The sequence below is a fragment of the Protopterus annectens genome, chromosome 12.part0 (genome assembly GCF_019279795.1).
Source record: "Protopterus annectens isolate FY-2018-M chromosome 12.part0, PAN1.0, whole genome shotgun sequence".
NCBI classification, from domain to species: Eukaryota; Metazoa; Chordata; order Ceratodontiformes; family Protopteridae; genus Protopterus; species Protopterus annectens.
Window position 1 is genome coordinate 1,088,455,607 of NC_056746.1, and position 20,911 is coordinate 1,088,476,517.

The 20,911-nt window shown below is 38.2% G+C and overlaps 1 protein-coding gene across 1 annotated transcript in view; it reads right to left on the reverse strand.

The window, feature by feature from the left end:
• Positions 1 to 4,563: 4,563 nt before the first annotated feature.
• Positions 4,564 to 20,911, reverse strand: part of LOC122816990 (protein MTSS 1-like) — a gene marked incomplete in the record, with an annotated part of 941,883 nt that continues 925,535 nt past the window's right edge. The window contains 1 exon segment of the mRNA XM_044090103.1: positions 4,564 to 16,283. Within this exon segment, the coding sequence (XP_043946038.1) occupies positions 15,559 to 16,283 (725 nt within the window).

Sequence of the window (20,911 nt, forward strand, 5' to 3'; positions counted from 1 at the left end):
GAGAAGGAGTCAGAGAAGACTTTTTGAAATTTATAGTGAACCTCAGACTATGAGAAGGGAAAGGGCAAAATGAAAATTTTGCAAAAGGGTCTCTGGAGAGGGATACCCATGTAAGAAAATATTTGGATCCCTTGAAGCCTGCAAAAAAAAAAAAAAAAATCACAGGTGCAAGGCATTTGAACACCCTTGGGGAGTAGAAAGGCCAAAGGGCAAAGCAGAGAACTGAAAATCCCACAAAGCAAAAGGCAAATACAAAAACTTCCTAAAAAGAGGATGGATCAGAATATGGAGATAAAGCATCCTTTAGATGCAGAGAAACCATACTGGCCTAAGGAAGCAAGAGAGGAAACAGAATCACAATTTACAACATCCAAAAGGGAAAAGTGTTTAGATGAGAGAGAGAGAGAGATCTAGAATAGATCTCCAGGTGCCCGCCTTCCTGGGCACTAAAAAGTCTGGAGTAGAACTCATTCCCCCTTTGGGATACAGGCACCTCTTGAAATATACCTCGACTCAAGAGATTTTGAAGAACCTCTGGGAAAGAGGGAAGTTGTTCCAGAGGAGGCTGAGGAATGCCCGTATGAGGAGGACAGGATTTCCACACCATGAAGTACCCCTGACAAATGATTCGACAGAACCCAAGAATCCTAAGTGATCTGAAGACAAATGGGAAGAGAAAGAGAAATGTGGTTGGGAAGGGACGAATAGTCATACAGCACCTGGTTTGTCTAGAAAAGAAGAATTTGGAGTCCCTGAAAACTGAGGAGCGTTACCAGGAGGATCCTGTCTGCCACTCATCTTACCTATAGTAGAAGGGTGAGACTACCTATGAACAAAGACAGACTTAGTGGGGTATTTTCTCTGAAATTTAAGCACAGGAGAAAAACACATGTTTAAGCTTCTGTAAGGCCTTATCCTTAGCCTGAAGGGACAAACCAGCAACAGCTTCCCCAAACAAATGCTTAGAATCCAGAACAGCATCCATTAACTTAGCCTTAATATCATCAGGCAGAGGTTAAAGCCTAAACAAATACCTCATCAAAGAGCCAAAAACAGCAGCCCCAAAGAGGCATCTGCTGCATCATAATTATATTTACTAGAATAAAAATAACTTGAGAGGAAGTCCCTAGCCAGGAAAGAACAGATGTTTTACCCTCAAGAGTCTGGAAAATCAGAAATAAGTTGACAGGCCTGAGAAAGATGCGCCAACACATACCTAGACATATGGGTCTGATAATTAATAGCCCTAAAAGCTAGGGTAGCAGAAGTGTAAACCTTCTTACCCAGTCCTTCCATAGCTCTGCTGTCCTTGTCAGAAGGTAATAACTTGGGTGAAGGAAGCAATTGAGATGGCTAATCAGAGGCTAGAGACACTAAAGAGAGGTCAGCAGCAGGACCTTTATATAAAAAATAATCCTCAGGCACCCTATAAAACCTGCCTGGTTTCTTGGGAGCAGGGGACAAAGAATCAGGTGCATGAGAGGCATTGGAAAAGGCATCCAGCAAAGCAGACAAAACAGGAGGAATAGCTGCAGGCTTAGGAGCTTCCAACTGCAGCAACTCATAGTACCTCTTATGGATAGAGACCTGAGCAGAATCCCACTAAAAAAAATCCATCACCCTAGTGTGTGTGCACCCAAAGAAAATTTCCTCAAAAGGAACATCAGGACTAATAGATTCCTCCTCCTCTGACCCATAATCCAAAGCAGAAGGAATTTGAGTAGAACAAGTCAGGGATTTGTCATCAGATTCTGGCTCATCCTCAGAAGAATCCTGTTTTCTAGGCTTTTTAAGGGGAGTAGAGGACCACGGAGCAGCAGGAACCAACCCCCCTAGAGGAGGCTTTAAGGACATTAAAGCAGTAAATAGCCCATGAGTAAAGGCCTGCGAGTCACTTTATGGATCCATAACAGCAGAAGAAATATGTTTAACTTATTTTTTAAGGGAAAGTGCCCTCCAAAAAAACTGAGAAGGCTTAGACCCAGGACGACAGTAGAGAACCATAGTAGGAACTTCTTCCCCAGCTAAAAGGAAGGAACTCTCCTGCGCCCCTCAGAAAACAATCAACAGTGGTTCCTCCTGAACATCTGAGATGGATGCCTGCAAAGCTTCTATGGACATGCTGCCTGACAGATCCTCACAGGCCCCCAACACAGTTGCAGCAGAGAAATCTGACAAGACAGTTGGGCAAGCCTCTAGGTTTGTAATGACCTTGGGAGAAATACCGATCAGAGGCTGGACAGTGGAAGATTTTGGTCATACCTTTTTCACCTTCTTCCCTAACGGCTGACCCTTTGGCAGGAGATTCCTTCCACTCTATCTTTAGTGAGAAGCTTAAGACACTGGTTGTCAACATACAAATAAAGGGAAAAAAGGTAAACAGACAGTGAAAAGATGCAGTCGGCCTGGTGGCAAAAAAAGTTCCGACTATGGTAGGCCTATACGTCATTGTTATGCCCCACGCTACACAAGGAGCACGTGGGTGACATTTAGAGTGCCTTTAAATTAACAAGAGTCTTTGGTAGACTGGCCAGATGTCAGGCTTCCATGGCAGGGAATCCCATATGCTAAGAATAATGCAGCAGTGAATTTAAGGACATTAATCACGTTCAACAAACAGTCTCTCCAATTTTTAAGACTGCCTTACTGCCACAGTTTTGTCAGGGATCAATGCTTTTTACTAGTAAGATTTTGTCTTTATTAATACAGGTCTTGGCTGCATTCGCATGGACAGGTTTGGAGCACATACTTGATGTACACTCTCATTTTAAACATTATGTTGTGGAATTCCAGTCCAGTTGCTTATTTGTGATTTCATAAGATTAATACAGTCTGTTCCTTCCAGTTTATGTGCTACAGAAGAAAGTCTCAGGTTTTCTCTGCATGCTCTGTCCTCTAACTCTACCATTTTTTGAAACAGCTCTTCCTGAAATGTCTTATACTCAGAGAGCCTCTTTTTCATTTCAACCTCAGATTTTTGCAGTTTTATCAGATCTGAATAACCACTTGAAACATTTTATGTTTTTCTAGCCTTTTATTTGAGCTCTTTAAATGTTTCATTTAATCAGCTCTGAGTACATCTGACCTGTTTCATCCTCTAAATAAATTACTGGAAGACATCTCTTGTACCACAGCTGAAACTTGAACTGCTTTTTCCTGAAGAGCTACAGGATTCTTCCCAGTCAATGCTTTCTTTTCACCTTCTTCTAGTTGATTTTTTCAGATTCTCTAAATTTCTTCTTTGCTGACATCCAGGAATTGTACTTACTAGCCATAACTGAATTTTACTTAAACTGACAGAATTACTAGCTAGTTCTCGTTTTCTTTTTTCACGCTGTGAGAGCTAAAATTAAGAAGCTAATCTGTGTGCGGCCATCTTGGAAGTCCTTGCTTTAGGAAATGATGGACTTTACTCCTGCCTCTTGACAGTAGCACAAGGTGGAATCAGATATCTCCATCAACAGCTTTAAATATTTCTTTGACATTACCATGCTGAAACAGGAAGAAAAAAATAATCCTGTAGAGAAAGTAACTTGAATTTTGATTAGAGCACAATAAAAATATCTGCTATGGTTTAAAAAAAAATTACTTTCTGCATGCACTTCTATTGTTAGGAACTAAAATTTGTGGAAGTCTGTGTAATGAAAACACTCAACAGAAATTTGGTAAATGACTTTGAAAACCAAAGGTAAGTTACTTGCTGGATTTTAAAGTAAAGGAATGAATTTACACTGTTTGCCTGTACTCCTGGCACTTAATATACCCCAAATTAAGAGCTGAGTGGTTCTGATTTTCTGCATTAACATCCATACTTACCCAACATGTACAAAGGACTGAAGCAGACAACATCAAACTGCATTTCAAATCTTTTTGGACCAGACAGATGTCCCTGTAATGCATTTATGTAAAACTTTCTAAACAGCTCCCTCACTTCCAGCTCCAGAACAGAAGAGAAAATGTTATTTCTATTTCCAATTACTCCTTCAATTAACTTTAGTATACAGCCGTACACTTTTTATGGCTTAATGCACCTTGACGTAGTTGTACTAATCTGTTTTACTGCTCTTGTGACAACTGCTTTTAGTGAACCTTCCAGGTCTTTCCTGAAAGAGGCATCCTCTGCTTAGTAATGGACTTGGTTATTAAAAATACAAATTTAAGGCTCTAGGTAGATTCAATTAAACATTTTATTCATTGGTTAAGTGAACAAGCCCTCTACATACAACCATCACTTTTCAGGGAAGACGTGGAAGTATACCTCTCAAATGTACAGATTTTCGCAGAATGTCCAGATTGTTGTTTCATACTTTTGGCCCATTTTTCATAAAACTGATTTTCTGGCAAAACATTGACAAGTCATTAAAGACTGAAGTCGGAAAATAACGACAGACATTTTAGTTTCAGATTTCATACCTTTCAGAAAATTCATGCCAACACAAAACCTGTTATTCTATCAATGTTCTAGGTTTGTAAGAGCAATATTTAAAAATTGTCCCTATTTTTCAGCTTTTATCTCCACATTATTTATGGCTTTGTCCAGATTTCTTGCCCCAAGAGGTTGAGGGGTATGCACGGAAGCAATGTATGATTAAATGACTTGCTTTGAGTCCCACAGTTTGCGACTGGAGATCGAAAGTCATTAACAAAAAAAAAAAAATCCAGTAGTTGTAGTATCAGCAGCAGTAAATGGTTCTTAGTACTATCACATTACACCTGCCCATGATCACTTTACTAACTTCTTCTCCCAAAAAAATAATTGTAAAAAGCAATCAAAAGTAACTCATAAAAACTGGTTTTCCCACATTCCTTTTTTTTTTAATTTAAGATTACAGCATTGCTACACAGGAAAGAAACAAAATATATATATTCTTAAAATATACAATAAAGCAAAAAACATACAATGGGAGATCAACTCCCTAATAAAGCAATAATAATTATACAACTCATTGGTAACAGTACAAGCTCGCAAGAACACAGTGTCAAATGCAGGAGAGCAGAACAGTTAGTACAGATATACAGGAAAACACAGAACATGTACTTCTAGTTAAAAACAAATGTGGAGGAAATGGAAGTATGAAGGAAAACCTGGCAGTGCCTCTTGAGCATGCGTACAGTTTGGTTTTAAATTCCAAAGCTAATATAACATTTTGAATAGACATTTACTTTCATATTTTGAGCAAAGAATTCTGAACTGCAAGACTAGAGCATTCTCTAGAAATTTACAATAACATCTCCATGTAGTTCTACCAAAAGATCATGGCATTGACTTGATTTATTCTCAACACATTAATTACTAAACAAGTTTGAAATAAACACAACATTCTGGCACTGAACACTGCTCTTTCTCAGTAGTGCATTTTTTTAGCTTATTGCCCAGAAAGGGAACTTTTGTTCACTGCCAGACACTATTTATCAAGAGAACTGGACTTTGCATTTAGTAATTTTTTTTAAGAACATAGTGAGCTGAAGGGCATTGTTCAGCCCTGAGATCAACAATGTGAACTGCTTCAACTAATGTGCTGCAAAATCTGAACAATTAAGAAATTTTTAGACCCAGACCAGCTGGGTCAATCTGCCTGCAACCCTTAGCCAAGAATTATAAAAAGATTTAAAATACTACAAACCCCCCAAGTAGTCCAGCTGTCATCGATGCTGCAATGTTTTCAACTAGAAAATCAGCTTAAAAAAATAAACTTGAGCATGCAGGTATCTCACAAGTGCATATTCCTTTCCACTCAAGTCAGGAATGGGGCATACTCCCTACTACTAGAAAAAAACAAAGCATTAATTAATAACTGTTCTTACAGGCGCTTTACTGTTCTTTACTCAGGATCTTATTAACGAATATATAAATAATTTAAGTTGACAAAATCGAACTACAGCAAGCAGTACAAAAATCTACTTCAAATACTTCAGAAAAGCACGCTCTCATAGTTTACATTTTTCTGGTCTGACGATATGATACAACAGCAGCAGCAGCATCTTAGACCAAAGAGATTCAAACCTGGGTTTACTTTGTGCTACTCAGAAAATGTGAAGTCTTACTATAATCAGCATTTGATGCGGTTTCATTTCAGTGAACTAAATCTAGAATGCAGCATACACATCCAGATCAAAGTGAAAACATTAAAAAACAGAAATGTTACTTAAAATCTTCCACCTGCACTTCATTTTGTAGAAAGACGGTATTACTTGGCCTTTCATTAACTAAAATTTGTGTGCATTAAATGCTTCATACTCTTTGAAGGCCACTAATTTTAAAATATCAAACCAGTATACAAAATAATTTTTGTATCATAAATCAGATGAACTGCTGTTGGTATAAATTTTAATTCAACCCTTTCTTTTGCTTCAGATTGGGTTTGTTTTTTAGTGGGTGTGTGGTTTCTCTAAGCCTTTCTTCCACAATACTATGGCTTATTCTTTAAGAGTTTCACCGGGATTTAACTCATTCAAGCAAGGGTCACCAGCAAACCAGCACCCCTCCCCACTGTCTAGCTGGCAATGCAGGTGCTAGGGAAAAAGAATGTGTCTGGAAGCCACCACTGATGCTTCCACTGAAAGGTCTGTCAGGTTATGTCCCTACTTCCCAGACATGCATGCTGCATGGTCTGAGGTGGTTGCGAATGGTATCTTGTGAGGGATGCCCCTGCCTCCTCATATGCCCCATATTCAATCGCTCCTAGACAAAGTTCCAGATTGCCCCAGTCTCCACCAGATACTCAAATTACAGAGTACCCTTACCATGTGCTCTTATCTCTCTGCCTGAGAACAAACAGACCATGCCTCATCACTCTTCTCCTCCACCAGCTCTAACAGGAACTCAAGCTGCTAACTGAATGCTGATCACCTGGGTCACAATCAGGGTTCTAGCCTGCTACTGTATCACAGACTGGTACAAATTTAAATGAGCCACTTATGAAAAAAAAACAAAGCTAGCACGTTAGCTCATATTTAATGAGCAGGGTGTGTGGGCTTTTCTACAAAAAAAAAAAAAATGAAACTGCAATAAAAAGTGTCCATAATTTTAAACAACCTCCAAAGCTTGAGCTGAAAACAAAATGTATATGAGGTACTGTAAACAGAAGTTCAAGACTGGTTATGACAAAATGCCAAGCAATCAAGTATTCAAGGGGGAAGAGGTACCCTTATGCACCCACTCTGACAGTATTCCTAATATAAATGCATATATATATATAAATGCATATATATATATATATATATATATATATATATATATATATATATATAAATATAAATATATAAACAGGATGCATGAGATGCCATAACTAATCAGAAATACATTATAAAGTTATTGATGGACCATGTATGGATGTGGGGACTTCTATGGAAGACATGGACAGCCAAAGCTCTTGCAGAATGACAACAGGCTGCTCTTATAAGGGTTATTTATGTTTACTGTGGTAGCAGACACTACATATTCCAATGTAGTTTAATTGGTGTTAGGTTATCATATTCTACAATACGTCTTTTTTGAATGAAATGAACACCTTAGAAACTTTTTTGAAAGTGCAGCTAGTAAATCTAGAACTACGCATGCAGGATTATTTTACTCAGGTTTTCTATACTTGGGACCAAGGCTGAAAAGTAAGCAGATTAATATTTGCTACAGATTCCACCTGAGGGATGAACTCAGATTTGGTGTTTCGGAAACTGAACAAATGATTTTGCGAAGAAAGGGTTTGCAATTTTCAGATGCTATTTATGGATGCAAATCCTGCCCAGAAAATGTCTGCTGGGAATGCCAGTTCAACCTATACGATGCAACAAGCCCACATGGGATGGACGTGTTCATTTTAATGCCATAAAAATTATTCCCCGGGGACAATGGATCTTTCCACTGAAAACACAAGTGAAAGGAACACTTTAGCAAGTAGTTTAATGGAGTCCTAATTATTATCTGATTACCTTGACCAGTGTAAAAATCAAAAATGGAAACCTCATAAACCGTATCAGAGACTGACTTTATTTGAAACTTCTTTCTGACTATAAGAAGACAACGGCTGAAAGAGGTATGAGTGTTGGGGGTGTACAAAACCTTTGTTACACACTACTTAATTACCTAATATTCTAACCTCTAACCTCTCCTAGCTGCAATACTCTACTTGCTCTACCCTACGTTCTATCTGCACACTTCAAGTACACAACTTACTTATGGCTAAACACTCCAGTTGCTATTGCAGCTGCCTAAAAATTCAATAGTACACGGTTACTCAATACTGTTTCACTATTCACTTTCTTCTTTCCATCAATAAAAGTGGCAGCCTTACACATAAAACTCTGAAAATGTTATGATTCCTCACTGTGCAGTAATTTTCTATTACCTGCACAGACACCTTATTATTTTTGCTGTTTAACTGTATATAGATAAGACAGACACACCAGGACAATCGGCTAGGCAATAGTTTCAGCTTTTTTAGGTTGCAATGAGAAAACTTTCTACACATACAGTTACAAAGTTGTAATGCACAGAACACAGTTGTGTACATATTACAGTAGAAGCTTTTCTCCTTGTACCAAAGATGAAAAAAAATTCTGTATCTAACTTGTCAACTTGGTAACAAGACAGAAAAACAGACCAGCTGCTCAATTCTAGAATTTCATCCAGTTAGTATATATTAATTCTTGCAGGTTTACAATCAAAACAACTTCCAAGAAAAGCCATCACAGCAACTTATTCACTCTGTAATTTTTATTGTTGAAGTATTCCCAAAGAAAACTAATAAAACATCACTTGTACTTGTACCTAGGTTAAGCGCTTTCCTCTCAAAAAAAAAAAAAAAAAAGACATCCTCAGAACAATGAATGAAACCCTTGGCAAACACATTTAAAGGCATGAATGAATCAGGACACACCCACAAACCTGACCAATCACATATGTAATTATACTTTTTCCCTTAATAATAAATTCCAAAAGGTCTACTCACTAATATTTTATATTTACATACTTTAGGGCATATTGTTTAGTAATTATACTTTTTCCCCTTATTAATAATGTTTACCAAGTTTAAAAGCATTGGTGGGTTGTGGTCTTATGATTTTAATTGAATTTACTGTGACATAAGGAAGTAAAGTGATGTGATTGGCCACGTTCGTGGGTGTGTTCCGATTCATTCATGCTTGCCAAGAGTTTCATTCACAGTTCTGCGGATGTCTTTTTTTAAAGATGAAAGTGCTTAACCTTGAATGTTGGGTACAAATATTTTTTTTTAGTTTTCTTTGGGGAATACTTCAACAATAAAAATTACGGCGTGAAGAAGCTGCTGTGAAGGTTTTTTTTGCAAGTTGTTTTGGTTATATTGGTTTTCTTCCATGCTCCAGGATACCATTTTGTTGGTTTATTCTTCCAGGTTTATTTGGAGCTTCCAATACCTTCCTTACTGCAGTTGTGGGGTGAAGGGTACTGGAACACTACTTACTATGGCTGATCTAATGGTCACTTGTGGAATGCTCAAGTATGGAGCTGGAAAGAAAGCCTTTTTACAATCTGGCAAGCAAAATGGTAGAAAGGATTGGTTTATCAAAAACACTGACAGGTAATGAAATTCTGTTTTCAAGAATGTTTCCAGAGGATCACTCGCGCACACACACACACACACACACACACACACACACACACACACACACACACACACACACACACACACACACACACCCTATACATATAGATACAGATACTACAAATACAGCTATACACTCACAAAACTAAATATGATTTTTACATACAGAATATCTGAGTAAAATAAGAAAATCAGCATTAAATATAAGAAATAAGAAACATGGTGCCACACTTCCTGAAAGTTTAATTGTCACTATTCCTCAGTTTTAGTTCTAGAACTTTCCAGTACCTTTACAGAAAATGTGTCCCCATAATGACAATATAAGAGGAAGAACCAAAATTAATGGAAACAGACAAGGCTGCATGGATCAAGGGCTCCTTATAAGCAATATTATAAAAATCAAAACTGGTCATCACAGAAAGGGCAGCAATGTGTTGGTCCCATACATAGTAAAGGCACCTTGCATGAAGTGAAGTTTGGAAGCTATGTGCTGTTGGTTTACATAAACAGATCCTGAGCAAATATACCTCAGAACAGAAAATGATAGGCTTTGTCACTTGAGCATCTGACAGGGATGTCTCCTAAAACGTTTCTATCATGATGTGGATTATTTTTAGTGCACAGAATCACACTTTTAGAGTGCTCCTGCAAAGACAAACTAGGCAGTGTCTTTACTTAGTGCAATATACACACTATAGAATTGCCAGATCTTAACAGCATTCCTAGACAGTTTGAATCTGTACTTCCATGCAAGAAGAACTGCTTCAGTCAGTTCAGTTACCTTTATTTCACAATCACTAGGCAAGTGAGGCACTAGTGAAGATGATGCATATACTGCTGTAAAGAAGAAATTATGTAATGGCATCTACTAGGTTGTGGGCAAGTCCATAAATGTTTATATGATTACTGCTTAGATGATGTTTATGGTTACATCTTGAGGAAGGAAAGCCTTTCTATTAAAAGACAAAAGGACTGCATACTTGGCAAAGGAAATTGAGAATGTGCTAAGTGGGATTATTGGGGGGGGGAGGTGAGACTGAAATGGTCTAGATGGAACCAGTTTTCGGACAGGAATCCTGTGTGTAAACTGTTGCTTTGAGACAGCAACTAAAAGCCAGTCACCTTGGTAAGTAGAATTTAGCATCACCTCCTCTTGAGGTAGGCTACTACTGGCAAAAAGCACTTGGCAAATGTCCTCACAGGAATGGATTATGCAACATGATTCCAAACTGAACCATTCAATGCCTTACTCAAAACTTCAGACACCACTGAAGGGATCTGTGGAATATGACAGGCAAGTATGCATCCTGGAGGATCTTGCAACGCATCCACATTCTATTTTTACATAAAAGGTGAAAAAGAAACAGATAAGGCATCGAGAACTTTCTGCACTGTATGGACTGCCCGAAACCAGGGGTACGGAGTACTAGAAAAAAAATGAAAGCAAAACCCTATTAGCAAAGACAAGCTTTGGGTCTGGCTGATCTCACACCCACAAGGGATTTATGTTATAAGGAATGTTTTTCTGAAAGCTGCATCAGAAACCTTCAACACTTTCTTTTTTGACCTCTGTTGCCTGGTGAACATCAACTCCTCCCAAACAATGGATCCATTTGCTCCCCCATCACTTTGGATAAAAGCTGGGCGAGGACATCATTTGGGCAGCCATCAGGGGTGGGCTGTCTATTTGCTTGCTTTCTCTCTTGCATCAAACCTTTCTGCATGTACTTGGAAAAGTGCTAGGGTAGATAATGAAGTGGCCTGACCGTGGAGGCCATCCCACTTACTTTAGCAAGGAGCATTCCTTCCAAGCAGCCCCACCACCTACTTGGAAGGGATGAGAAATTATTTATTTGGTCTCCACCAGTGAAATCATAGAAACCACATGTGCCTTGAAGTGTGCGCGCAACCTTTCAACCATCGCCAATATCTAAAACCATGGAAGGTGTTTTCTGATACCATTTCAAAGAGCTACAAAGACTACAGCACATCCGACGACAGCCAAAGATACTAGTCAGTGGTGCACTTATCACACTGTATTGGAAAGGAAACATATTCCTCAAAGCAAATGCACTCCCAATGTACAGGACAGGACCCACAGGGGAAGGAGTAATAAACCTCTTATGCCTTCTCTAGAGCATGATGACAGGTATGAATGTTGCCACAGTGTCAAGGACACTAAGGATTTCAGCAATGGGCAGGATTATGAGTATGCGCCTTGTGCACAGCTGGTTCTACCAGTTTTGAAAGTGATCTGAAGACATCTAGTGAGTAGATTGGTCAAATACTAGCCTCTTGAATGTTTTGCAATCATCTTCCCACAGCAATGCCAAAGAATGCAGGTCAAAGAGAACAGAACGTGGTCATTTTTATACCCCATTCCCCAAGTTCAAAACACTAGGAGAGAAATCAATCACTGGGGAAGATTTTCTCTAACAGGCAGGTTCATATTGGGATGTGGTGCCAGAAAGTCCATAGCTTGCTGGGATTTTTGTCTTGTTTATGACTTTCTTTTAAGGGGGAAAAACATCTCATCTTCCTTAGTGAGGCAGTCATGAGATAATGGGTGACAAACATCTAGGCTTTTAAGACCTTAACTTCGGAATTTCTCACTCAAACGGGATGAAGGTAAAAACTGTTTTAAGCTAAGAGGGTACTCAATTGCCAGAAAGGTGCACAAGAAAAGGCCGACCAAAGTCAGCCTTGAAAATATCAAATGGTGGCGGGAGTGGATACTTTACGGATGTCCGTGAAAAGTGAACACTACAATACTCAGTGGTAACTTAATGATAAAGCCATTACAGTACTCACCAGCAGGTCAACAATGATGAAACCTGGGTCCTGTTCAACAATCATTCCTGGCTAGACTGATTTTAATGGGGGGGTGAAGGTTTGCACAGACATTTCTGCAAAAGACACTGCCCTAGACCAAAAGCACATTCATCAATCATAAGTAGTGCATACTTTCTAGCTTTTCAGTTTTTGCTTCTCCAAAATCTTCACACTGCTTTTCTCTAGTGCTCTCAACAATTATGGGAATGGGAGGCTGAAATATTTTACTACCAAAGTATGAAGATTACGTCTTGTCCTTGACCAGTTCTGTGTGTTTTGGTTTACTTCAAGTTTTATCCACTGTCTGTGGTCTAAACACTAAAAAGGTGGACTACTGGAAGACTGCAGGTTTTACCCCAGATCCTTGGTGGAAGTGAGAATGCGGCTGAGAATTACAATGTATAAAAAGTAATTTCTGCAAGAAAAACAAGACTTTTTTTTTTTTTTTTTTTTTTTTTAGATATATCCGGTTACAGGAGGAGTGTGCGAGTGATTTTTTTATTTGCCGACAGAGTAGCTAATTATGCAGTTTACTAAATAAAACAAGTCAGTAGTAAAATGCTGTGTATAAAGACAGATGACATTTCTGAGGTATCTACTGTCCGGAAGGGTGCTAAAAATAAGCCTTGGAGTGGCAGGCTATAGAACTGCATCTTACCAGGACAAAAACAAGGAAGACAACATCTCTACTGTTACTACCTGCAGAACCCTGTTTATCAGAATGTAAAGAACTGAAGAACACATAGGGAGATCATACTTTCGATAGAGATATATAGTCAGACAAAATGGTCGCAGGAACACTGCTAAAAAATCTGAAGCCAGCTACAGCAAAAGACCTATTTAAGAGCATGTAAAATGCCACCCTGCAGTTTGATTACCTGGTTTTGAAACATTCAGGAAAATTGCAAGAAAACTGACTGAACGTAAGAAATCATATATTAATTATGGTTTGGTCATCTGTAGCACATTTACTATTTTATTTTTCAGAAATTTCCTTCAAGACAAAGACACAGGCATCTAAGGTGCTTAACTTACACACAAGTCTGGCAGTGGAACCAGTAGTACAACTGTACTATATCCTGAACATGCACTTCAGGGTAACAAAGGACACAGTAGAGGTACTCTTTATCCATTTTACATTATCAAATCCACAAGCTACCCATTACAGCTGAAGTATGAAGTCCAACGTGCTCCTTGAAACAAAATTTACCATCCTTAATTTCAGCAAAAACTATAACTGCCAATTTAACTAACATAATCCTTGCCAAGGAAAATGTAGTGTGTCAGCTTTAAGTACTACCTAATAAACATTTTGACTGTCCCTCTTTTGGGTTTCTTTTGAAGTATGCATGCAACCATGAGGACGAGGTGTACCCAACATCACAATTATAAACTGCAGCTGCTGCACTCCACTGATAAATAAAAATATGCTTGCTGCGCACAGTTTTATGACTTCATTTGCAGATTACAGATAGCAAAAATGACAAATCTTAAATATACATAAACAGCAAACTTTGATAAAATAAGGGATGGAGTAAACAATAAATCCCACATCACAGATCCAATAAATATTCAAGTCATGTGTGCATGCTGGGATGTCAGTATATGGGGGAAAAGGTGACAAAATAAATGCTTAATGTGACTATTTAGAATTACAGTGTGTGTATACTAACAGCTATCATACCCAGTTCTGAATTCCCAGAGGAATCTGTTAAGATAACACATTACTTACTGTAGTGTTCCTCAACAAATGATTTGTGGAAAGGTGTGTCAACAGGTTAACATGTTCAGTACAACTCGGATCTTTTAAGGCACAGTTCAACACTTCAATGCACTGTGAAAAAAAATAAAGTTTATAATCCCTACCTCCACTTTCAAATCCAATATTAGGCTGTGGTGTGCAAGTAAAATATAAGAGTTTACAGTACATAATGGTAAACAACTCCACTAGCTCAAAATCAGGACACCACTTAACTTATGAAATTTCTGCCAGATGCATAACAACTGACTAAAAAGCAACTACTATTCTGAATTAAGTATTCTCTTCTGGCCAGACTACAGACATTTTAAAAACAGAACTGTGAACCCCTGCACCTAAACTATACCCAAAAGGTGACGGGTATCACAGCCTGGACATACCAACACTGCATGGAATGGACAAATTTAAAAAGGACAATACGAGTCCTAAGACCCACAAAAAAACACACACATTGTTCGTTGACACTTCAGGAGACAGGCTACCAGAATTCACAAGCAACTGCTTCAAACAAGACATTTCCAAATGATGCATAAATTCTAAAACTGTACACAAATGAATTCCTTCTAATTCCGATGGCCAAGATATTTTCTTGAATCAAACTCAGATGGAAAAGCTGGGGCTAGGAAAGACTGTCAGATGCCCAAACTGAAGAAAATATGACTTGCTGTGAATTAAACCCATAATGATTACAATGTCTAGCACTAACCAATATTGCACCAAAAGAATCACCTTCTGTACAGAGGACAAAACTATGTGTAGATCAAGTAGTTGGATAATTACTACCCTTTCTTTGCAAGAAATAACTTACTTTCCTTCTCCACTAATGTAGCAGCTGTATGCATACCAACAAAAGCAATTTTTAAGCCTAAAACATTGATAAACTTGCCTAATGAAAACTGGAAGAACGGTCTCCAGCAAACAAAAGTACAAGAATATTTAAAAAGAAACAAAATAATATATACAAACCGTTTATCTTTAAAGTGTGGTTTCAGTGGAGACCCACTGTACTACAATGCTTAACTGAGAGAATCTGAAATGCAACAAACAAATTGTACACCTTCAATACAAAACAAGTTTATGATGGTTTGAGTGTCCTCTAATTACGGTACATTAAAAATAACACTCTGAGACTTGACTCAAGACAGGTTGCAACCAAAGGAAATAAAGCCACATCAACTTTAAAGTCAATGTGGTGGTGCACTAAATGTAAGTAAAAGCTCCAAAACTAGGTCCTACTGGAGACAGTTCCAGAGAGGTGAGGCGGTACTTAGCTTCTGTTTAAATTGACTGGAAAAAACTGCACATCACTTCCTTAAATAAATGGTTTACATTAGAAGGCAAACGTAAGAGTTTAAAGCTATCAATCTGTTAAATTCAACTTCTGAATCACTTGATCTGTGGAGCTGATCTATCATTTGATATGGTCTTTCTTAGTTTCACACCACGGCGGATCATTGCCAACATGTCCACTGACGTGTCTGGTTCTGTAGTTTGAAGATCAGATGAGTCAGATCTACTATCAATGTTATCTATTCTCTGTAAATGCAGTGCCACACTTGACTGCAGTGGCGGTTTCTTTGCTGCAACACTGTTCACAATACTAATACTGGGGAATACTTGCTGTAAACTAGGATGTTGATGACGAGCACTGGAATATGAATGACTAGGAATTAATGAATAATATGGTGTATGAATGGTACTAAGACTTCGAGTTGAACCACAAAGGCCCTGTTTCACTTGATACAGATCAGACATCTCTGTTGGAACATTTACCATCTCCTCTCCAGCTGTTTGGCTACCAGAAACATCAGAGGTGGATGATGGTTTGAGTGGTACTACTGGTGTCCGAATAGGAATAGGTACACCACTGACAGTGCCACGCCTAAAGGGTGGTTTACTGGATGGCTTCCTGCGGATGGTAGCAACCTGTGGTGATCTCATTGCTGGTTCAGTGTCAGCAATAAGACTAACAGTAGAAGCTGGCCTTTTGGTCTGGAACATTTTTCTGTAATTTTGACTAATATCGCTGTTTCGAGGTATAGTAGAAGACTTATCAAAGTCAACTTGATCAGATGCTTCTTGGTCTCCATGTAATGAGATGTAGTCATACTCTGCAGCCAAAGAAAGGGACATTGTTACTGAACATGTAAGCAATATTAAACATGATTATCAACAAAAACAATTAAGATGGAATAATGTGATTTACTAATGTCTAGAGATTGTAATCTGTAAAGTTAAATAATGTTTAAAATGCGCTTTGCAATATTTAACATCCTTGACAGTGCAAGTCAATTGGTCCCATTTTCCCTGAAAAGTAAACACTTAGCAACAACACAACTGCTAGACTGCAGTGTAGAAAATACTCAAATGACTGCAAAGTTGTCAAACTACACACTTGAAACATTTCTACACATGCACAATACATTTTAATCAGTCATAAGAGGACAGTTCTTCAGTACTTTTCTTATTCAAGACCTGAAATTAAAATAAAAAGTATTTATTCCGCATTTATTTCAGACAAACACAACCACCATTTAAACTATCAGATATTTCTAGTCTGTGCAGTGTTGTGGAAATGAAAATCATTAAACTAAAGGTGAAGTTAAAGCTTTATAGAAGTTTGTGTTATCCATGGAGTACCACAACTGCATTCTGAATTTGGGGGGGGGGGACTGCTTTTGAAGCTAAATGATGTAATATGCATCACAATGAGAGACAGACACACACACACACACACCATTCTCTTCCCTTTCAATGTGAATTTCTTGAGATCCATGTCTCAGACACAAGCAGGTTAGATCTGAGACCCATCATAATCCTTTGTTTATCCTTTGTTGATTGGGTTAGTCCCACTAGGCTAGTGGCCTTGTATACGTCTCAGCTCGTTATATTACTGGAACACATGCCCAAGCTGACCTTTTACTCTACCTCCAGCTTGGCCCAAGCAGACTATGGCATGCCCCATCCATACTATCGCACCTGTTTTACCATAATTCAACCCAACAAGCATAACAGTGGTTTGAAAATCTCTGTTCCACTTCCTAGGAGGAGTACGCCATTCTGAATTATGATGAGCTTTTCACTTATGAACCAAAAAATAACCAGCAGATAGGGGAAGCTACAAAAATATATATTAATTCACTTGAGTCAAGACATCAATATACAAAAATTACAAACTGGTTTCGGCTTATAATCAACTAAGCCTTCATCAGTGTAAAGATGCATTAAAATGTCACTTTTATATATTGTGTTACTAGCAGACTAACTGAATTCTTGCAGGTCATCTCTGAGATGCAGATAGAGGATGATTGAATACTCTGTACCCTGGAAGTCAAAGCCCTTTATACTAATACTCCTCACTGGGCTGGTATCCAGGCATTAGAATACTAGTTATACAGGTTAGAATTGTATCCACCAGGTTTCAATACACTGCTTTTGTGCCTGACTGAGCATGTATTAATGAAGAATGTCTTTTTCTATCACAACACTTATCTGCAAATCAAGGGTACAGCTATGAGGGCGTCATTTGCTTATATATATATATATATATATATATATATATATATATATATATAGATATAGATATCTGGAAAAGATCGGATGAGGAACATCTGATGGAGTTTGTGGAAAGATTTAAATGAAAACAAATGGGGAATTGAATTTACGGTGAACTACCATAAAAATAATATTACTTTTTCGGATGTACTGGTAAGCAGGGCTTCAGATAACACTCTGACAACGGAAGTCTACTGTAAATTCTCCAAGTACAACTCCCTTCTCCATGCCTCCAGCTTTCACCCCCCCCCCCCATACATGCAGAAATACTCCCAAATCGCAATATATGAGGGTAAAACGAATATGCTCACAGGATACCTATCTGCATTACAGGGATGACCTGACCAAGAGATTCAGGAAGAGGGGCTATAAACCAGAACATATTATGCAGGCCAGGAATGCTGTCAATAGTATGGACAGGGCAGCACTCCTACAATATCATGACAAGCAGGGTAGAACTAAAGGTTAACCTAGACTAGTGACTACTTATGGTAGAAATGTTGGGGTACTTATTGATAGTGTACAATCCAACTGGAACATCCTTAAGGCAGACAATAGACTCTCGGAATTATTGGGAGCAGACTGCCTATTTTCCTTTAGGAATGGGAGGAACCTGGCATCCATTTTTAGCCATTACAAACAAGGAGGATATAAACCTAAGGAAAAATTGCAGAGTACCATTCAGGGACAAACTGCCATAGGATGTCACCCATGTGGCCATTGTACACATTGGAGTAGAATATTAAAATCTAATAGCTTCACTAGTAAAAAATACCAGTACAGTTTATGACATCTCCTTCTTTGCGAACTGCAGCTCAGACTGGGTTATATATTTGGCCACTTGTCAGTGCTCAGCTTTTTATGTGGGCCAAATGTCTAGAGCGCTTAAATATAGAATTTCAGAACATCTCAGTGAAATTAAAAATAAAAAAACATACAAATGCTCTATACAAACATACTGAAGTCCACCAAACAGCCTTTCATTTTATGATTATTTATAACATTTTGGGTATGAAATTGAATAAATCTGGATGGAATGAGTTATTGAATGCCAAAGAGAAAATGGATCATTAAACTGGGAGGGTTTTTTGCCCCAGGATTAAATGAACACCTCTAATTGGTTTATGGGCTAGTGACACAGTATATAAATGTGTGACATTTTAATGTATCTTTATACCTGATGAAGGCTTAGTTGATTATAAGCTGAAACTGGTTTGCAATTTTTGTATATTGATGTCCTGACTCAAGTGAATTAATATATATATATTTTATGGCTTCCAGTATCTGCTGGTTATTTTTTGGTTCATGTTGGTATTTTGGGACCTTGCAGATACGTTACTTGCAGGAATCCATTTTGGATTGCTTGTCACTTATCTCAGGAATGCAGACAATGACCTTAGGGCTGTATCCTTGTCCATCTATGCCATTTATGGACAGTCTTGATGTCCTTGGTCCCAGTGATATTTCCAGTTTTGGTTTCCTCATAGAGGACTGATTTTCCTGCAGTCAAGAAGGTGGTCCCTATACTCAAGAAACCATCCTTGGATCCCCCAATACATTTTATAAGCTGCTGTTTAATCTTCTATTTTTTGGAAAGGTTATTGAGAAAGTCACTTGTATGCAAATGGCGACATGTTAAGCAAATGGAATCGCTGATCTCTTTCAATCTGGGTTTCACAATCATTGTAATAGAGTGCTCTCTGAGTAGTCACCTATCTCTTAATAGCTACAAGTCAATTATACTACTCAGTAATGGTTTTCCGAGATTTTTCAACTGCATTTGATACTGTCAGTCATTGAATTCTGATAATGTGGCATCTCCTGTATCTAGAGTGGCTTACTACTTCACTTTCGAGCCTGTTTGGGTATTAACACCTCAACTGAACAAAGTGTGGAGGGCTCAAAATTGGGCCCTCTCTTGTTAATTTATTTGACATTTGTTGACCGGGTTAGTCTGGTTAGTTAGTGAGGCCCATGGAGAAAAGCTCCAAAGTAAAGATTATACAAAAATTAGATTTGCAGGAGAAATAATACAAGTCAAATATTCACAGTACAGAATAAAAAATACACAGTTTCACAAAACAAATTATACAAGAATGAACTTTCAAGGACAAGTTGTGCAAGTAAAATATTCAAATTTTAAAGTGAATACAGATGCAATAGAATGTATAGACAGCAAAGGATAATTGATAACCAACTGTATTATAGACGGAGAAGTCAACTGAAAATGGGATTACAAGTTAGAAGTGGGTATAGAGGAGCATTTGGTCAGAGCAAGGTGGCAGAGATGCAGTAGAACCTATTGGTGGTGCAGGAGGCTAGACTATAGGTTAGTTTGTCAAGTAGTAGTAAAGGTAGAGGAGGGAAAAGGAAGGTAGAGGAGGGAAAAGGAAGATTAGTACAAGTTTACTGGGGGCAGATTTGGAGAGGTGTAGAGAGTAGTAGAATGTTGTTGTAACACCCAGGAAGTTAGAGTAGTTAGCATGTCTGAGGGAAAGGAAGTGAGAGAGAGAGAAATGTGAGGAAGGAGTAAAACTAAGGGAGGAAAAGAGGGAGGAAGGTATGAATGAGGAAGGGGAGGAGTTTAGGTGGGATGGTTAAAGTGACATCTGGTGCTGTGTAGATGCATGAGAGCTGTCTTGAATTCTTGTGCATGGGTGATATTTCTAAGGGCCATGGGAAGCTTATTCCATGACAAGAGTGGGAAGATACCAATATAGGTTTTGTCCTAGTGATTTTTTTGGTTTACGTATGTGTAATAGGTTTTGGTCTGAGCTTCTGAGAGAGCATGGTGGGTTATAGAGGGAGACAAGAGAGGATATGCTAGGGTAAACGGAGGGCTTATGTATGATGGTGTGGATGATAAGAAGTTGAAAATTTAAAAGTTGGTTAGAAAATTCTAACAAGCAGAAATTCTGGAGAGCAAGACAGTGATATGAGATTTAGGTAGAATGTTGGCTGCAAATCTGGCTACTTTGTTATATGTGGTTTCAAGTTTGGATAGAAGAGAACACTAAGTTATGAAGGACTTGAGAGCAATTCAGGAGACTAGGAAGAAGATAAATTCTGGGCAAGTGAAATTCTGGAGTTAGGTCTGAGGAACTTTTGGTTTCTATAAAATAAGCTGAGCTTTTGGTGTGTTTTCTTTATACAGTTGTGTACATGGAGACTGAATTTAAGTTGG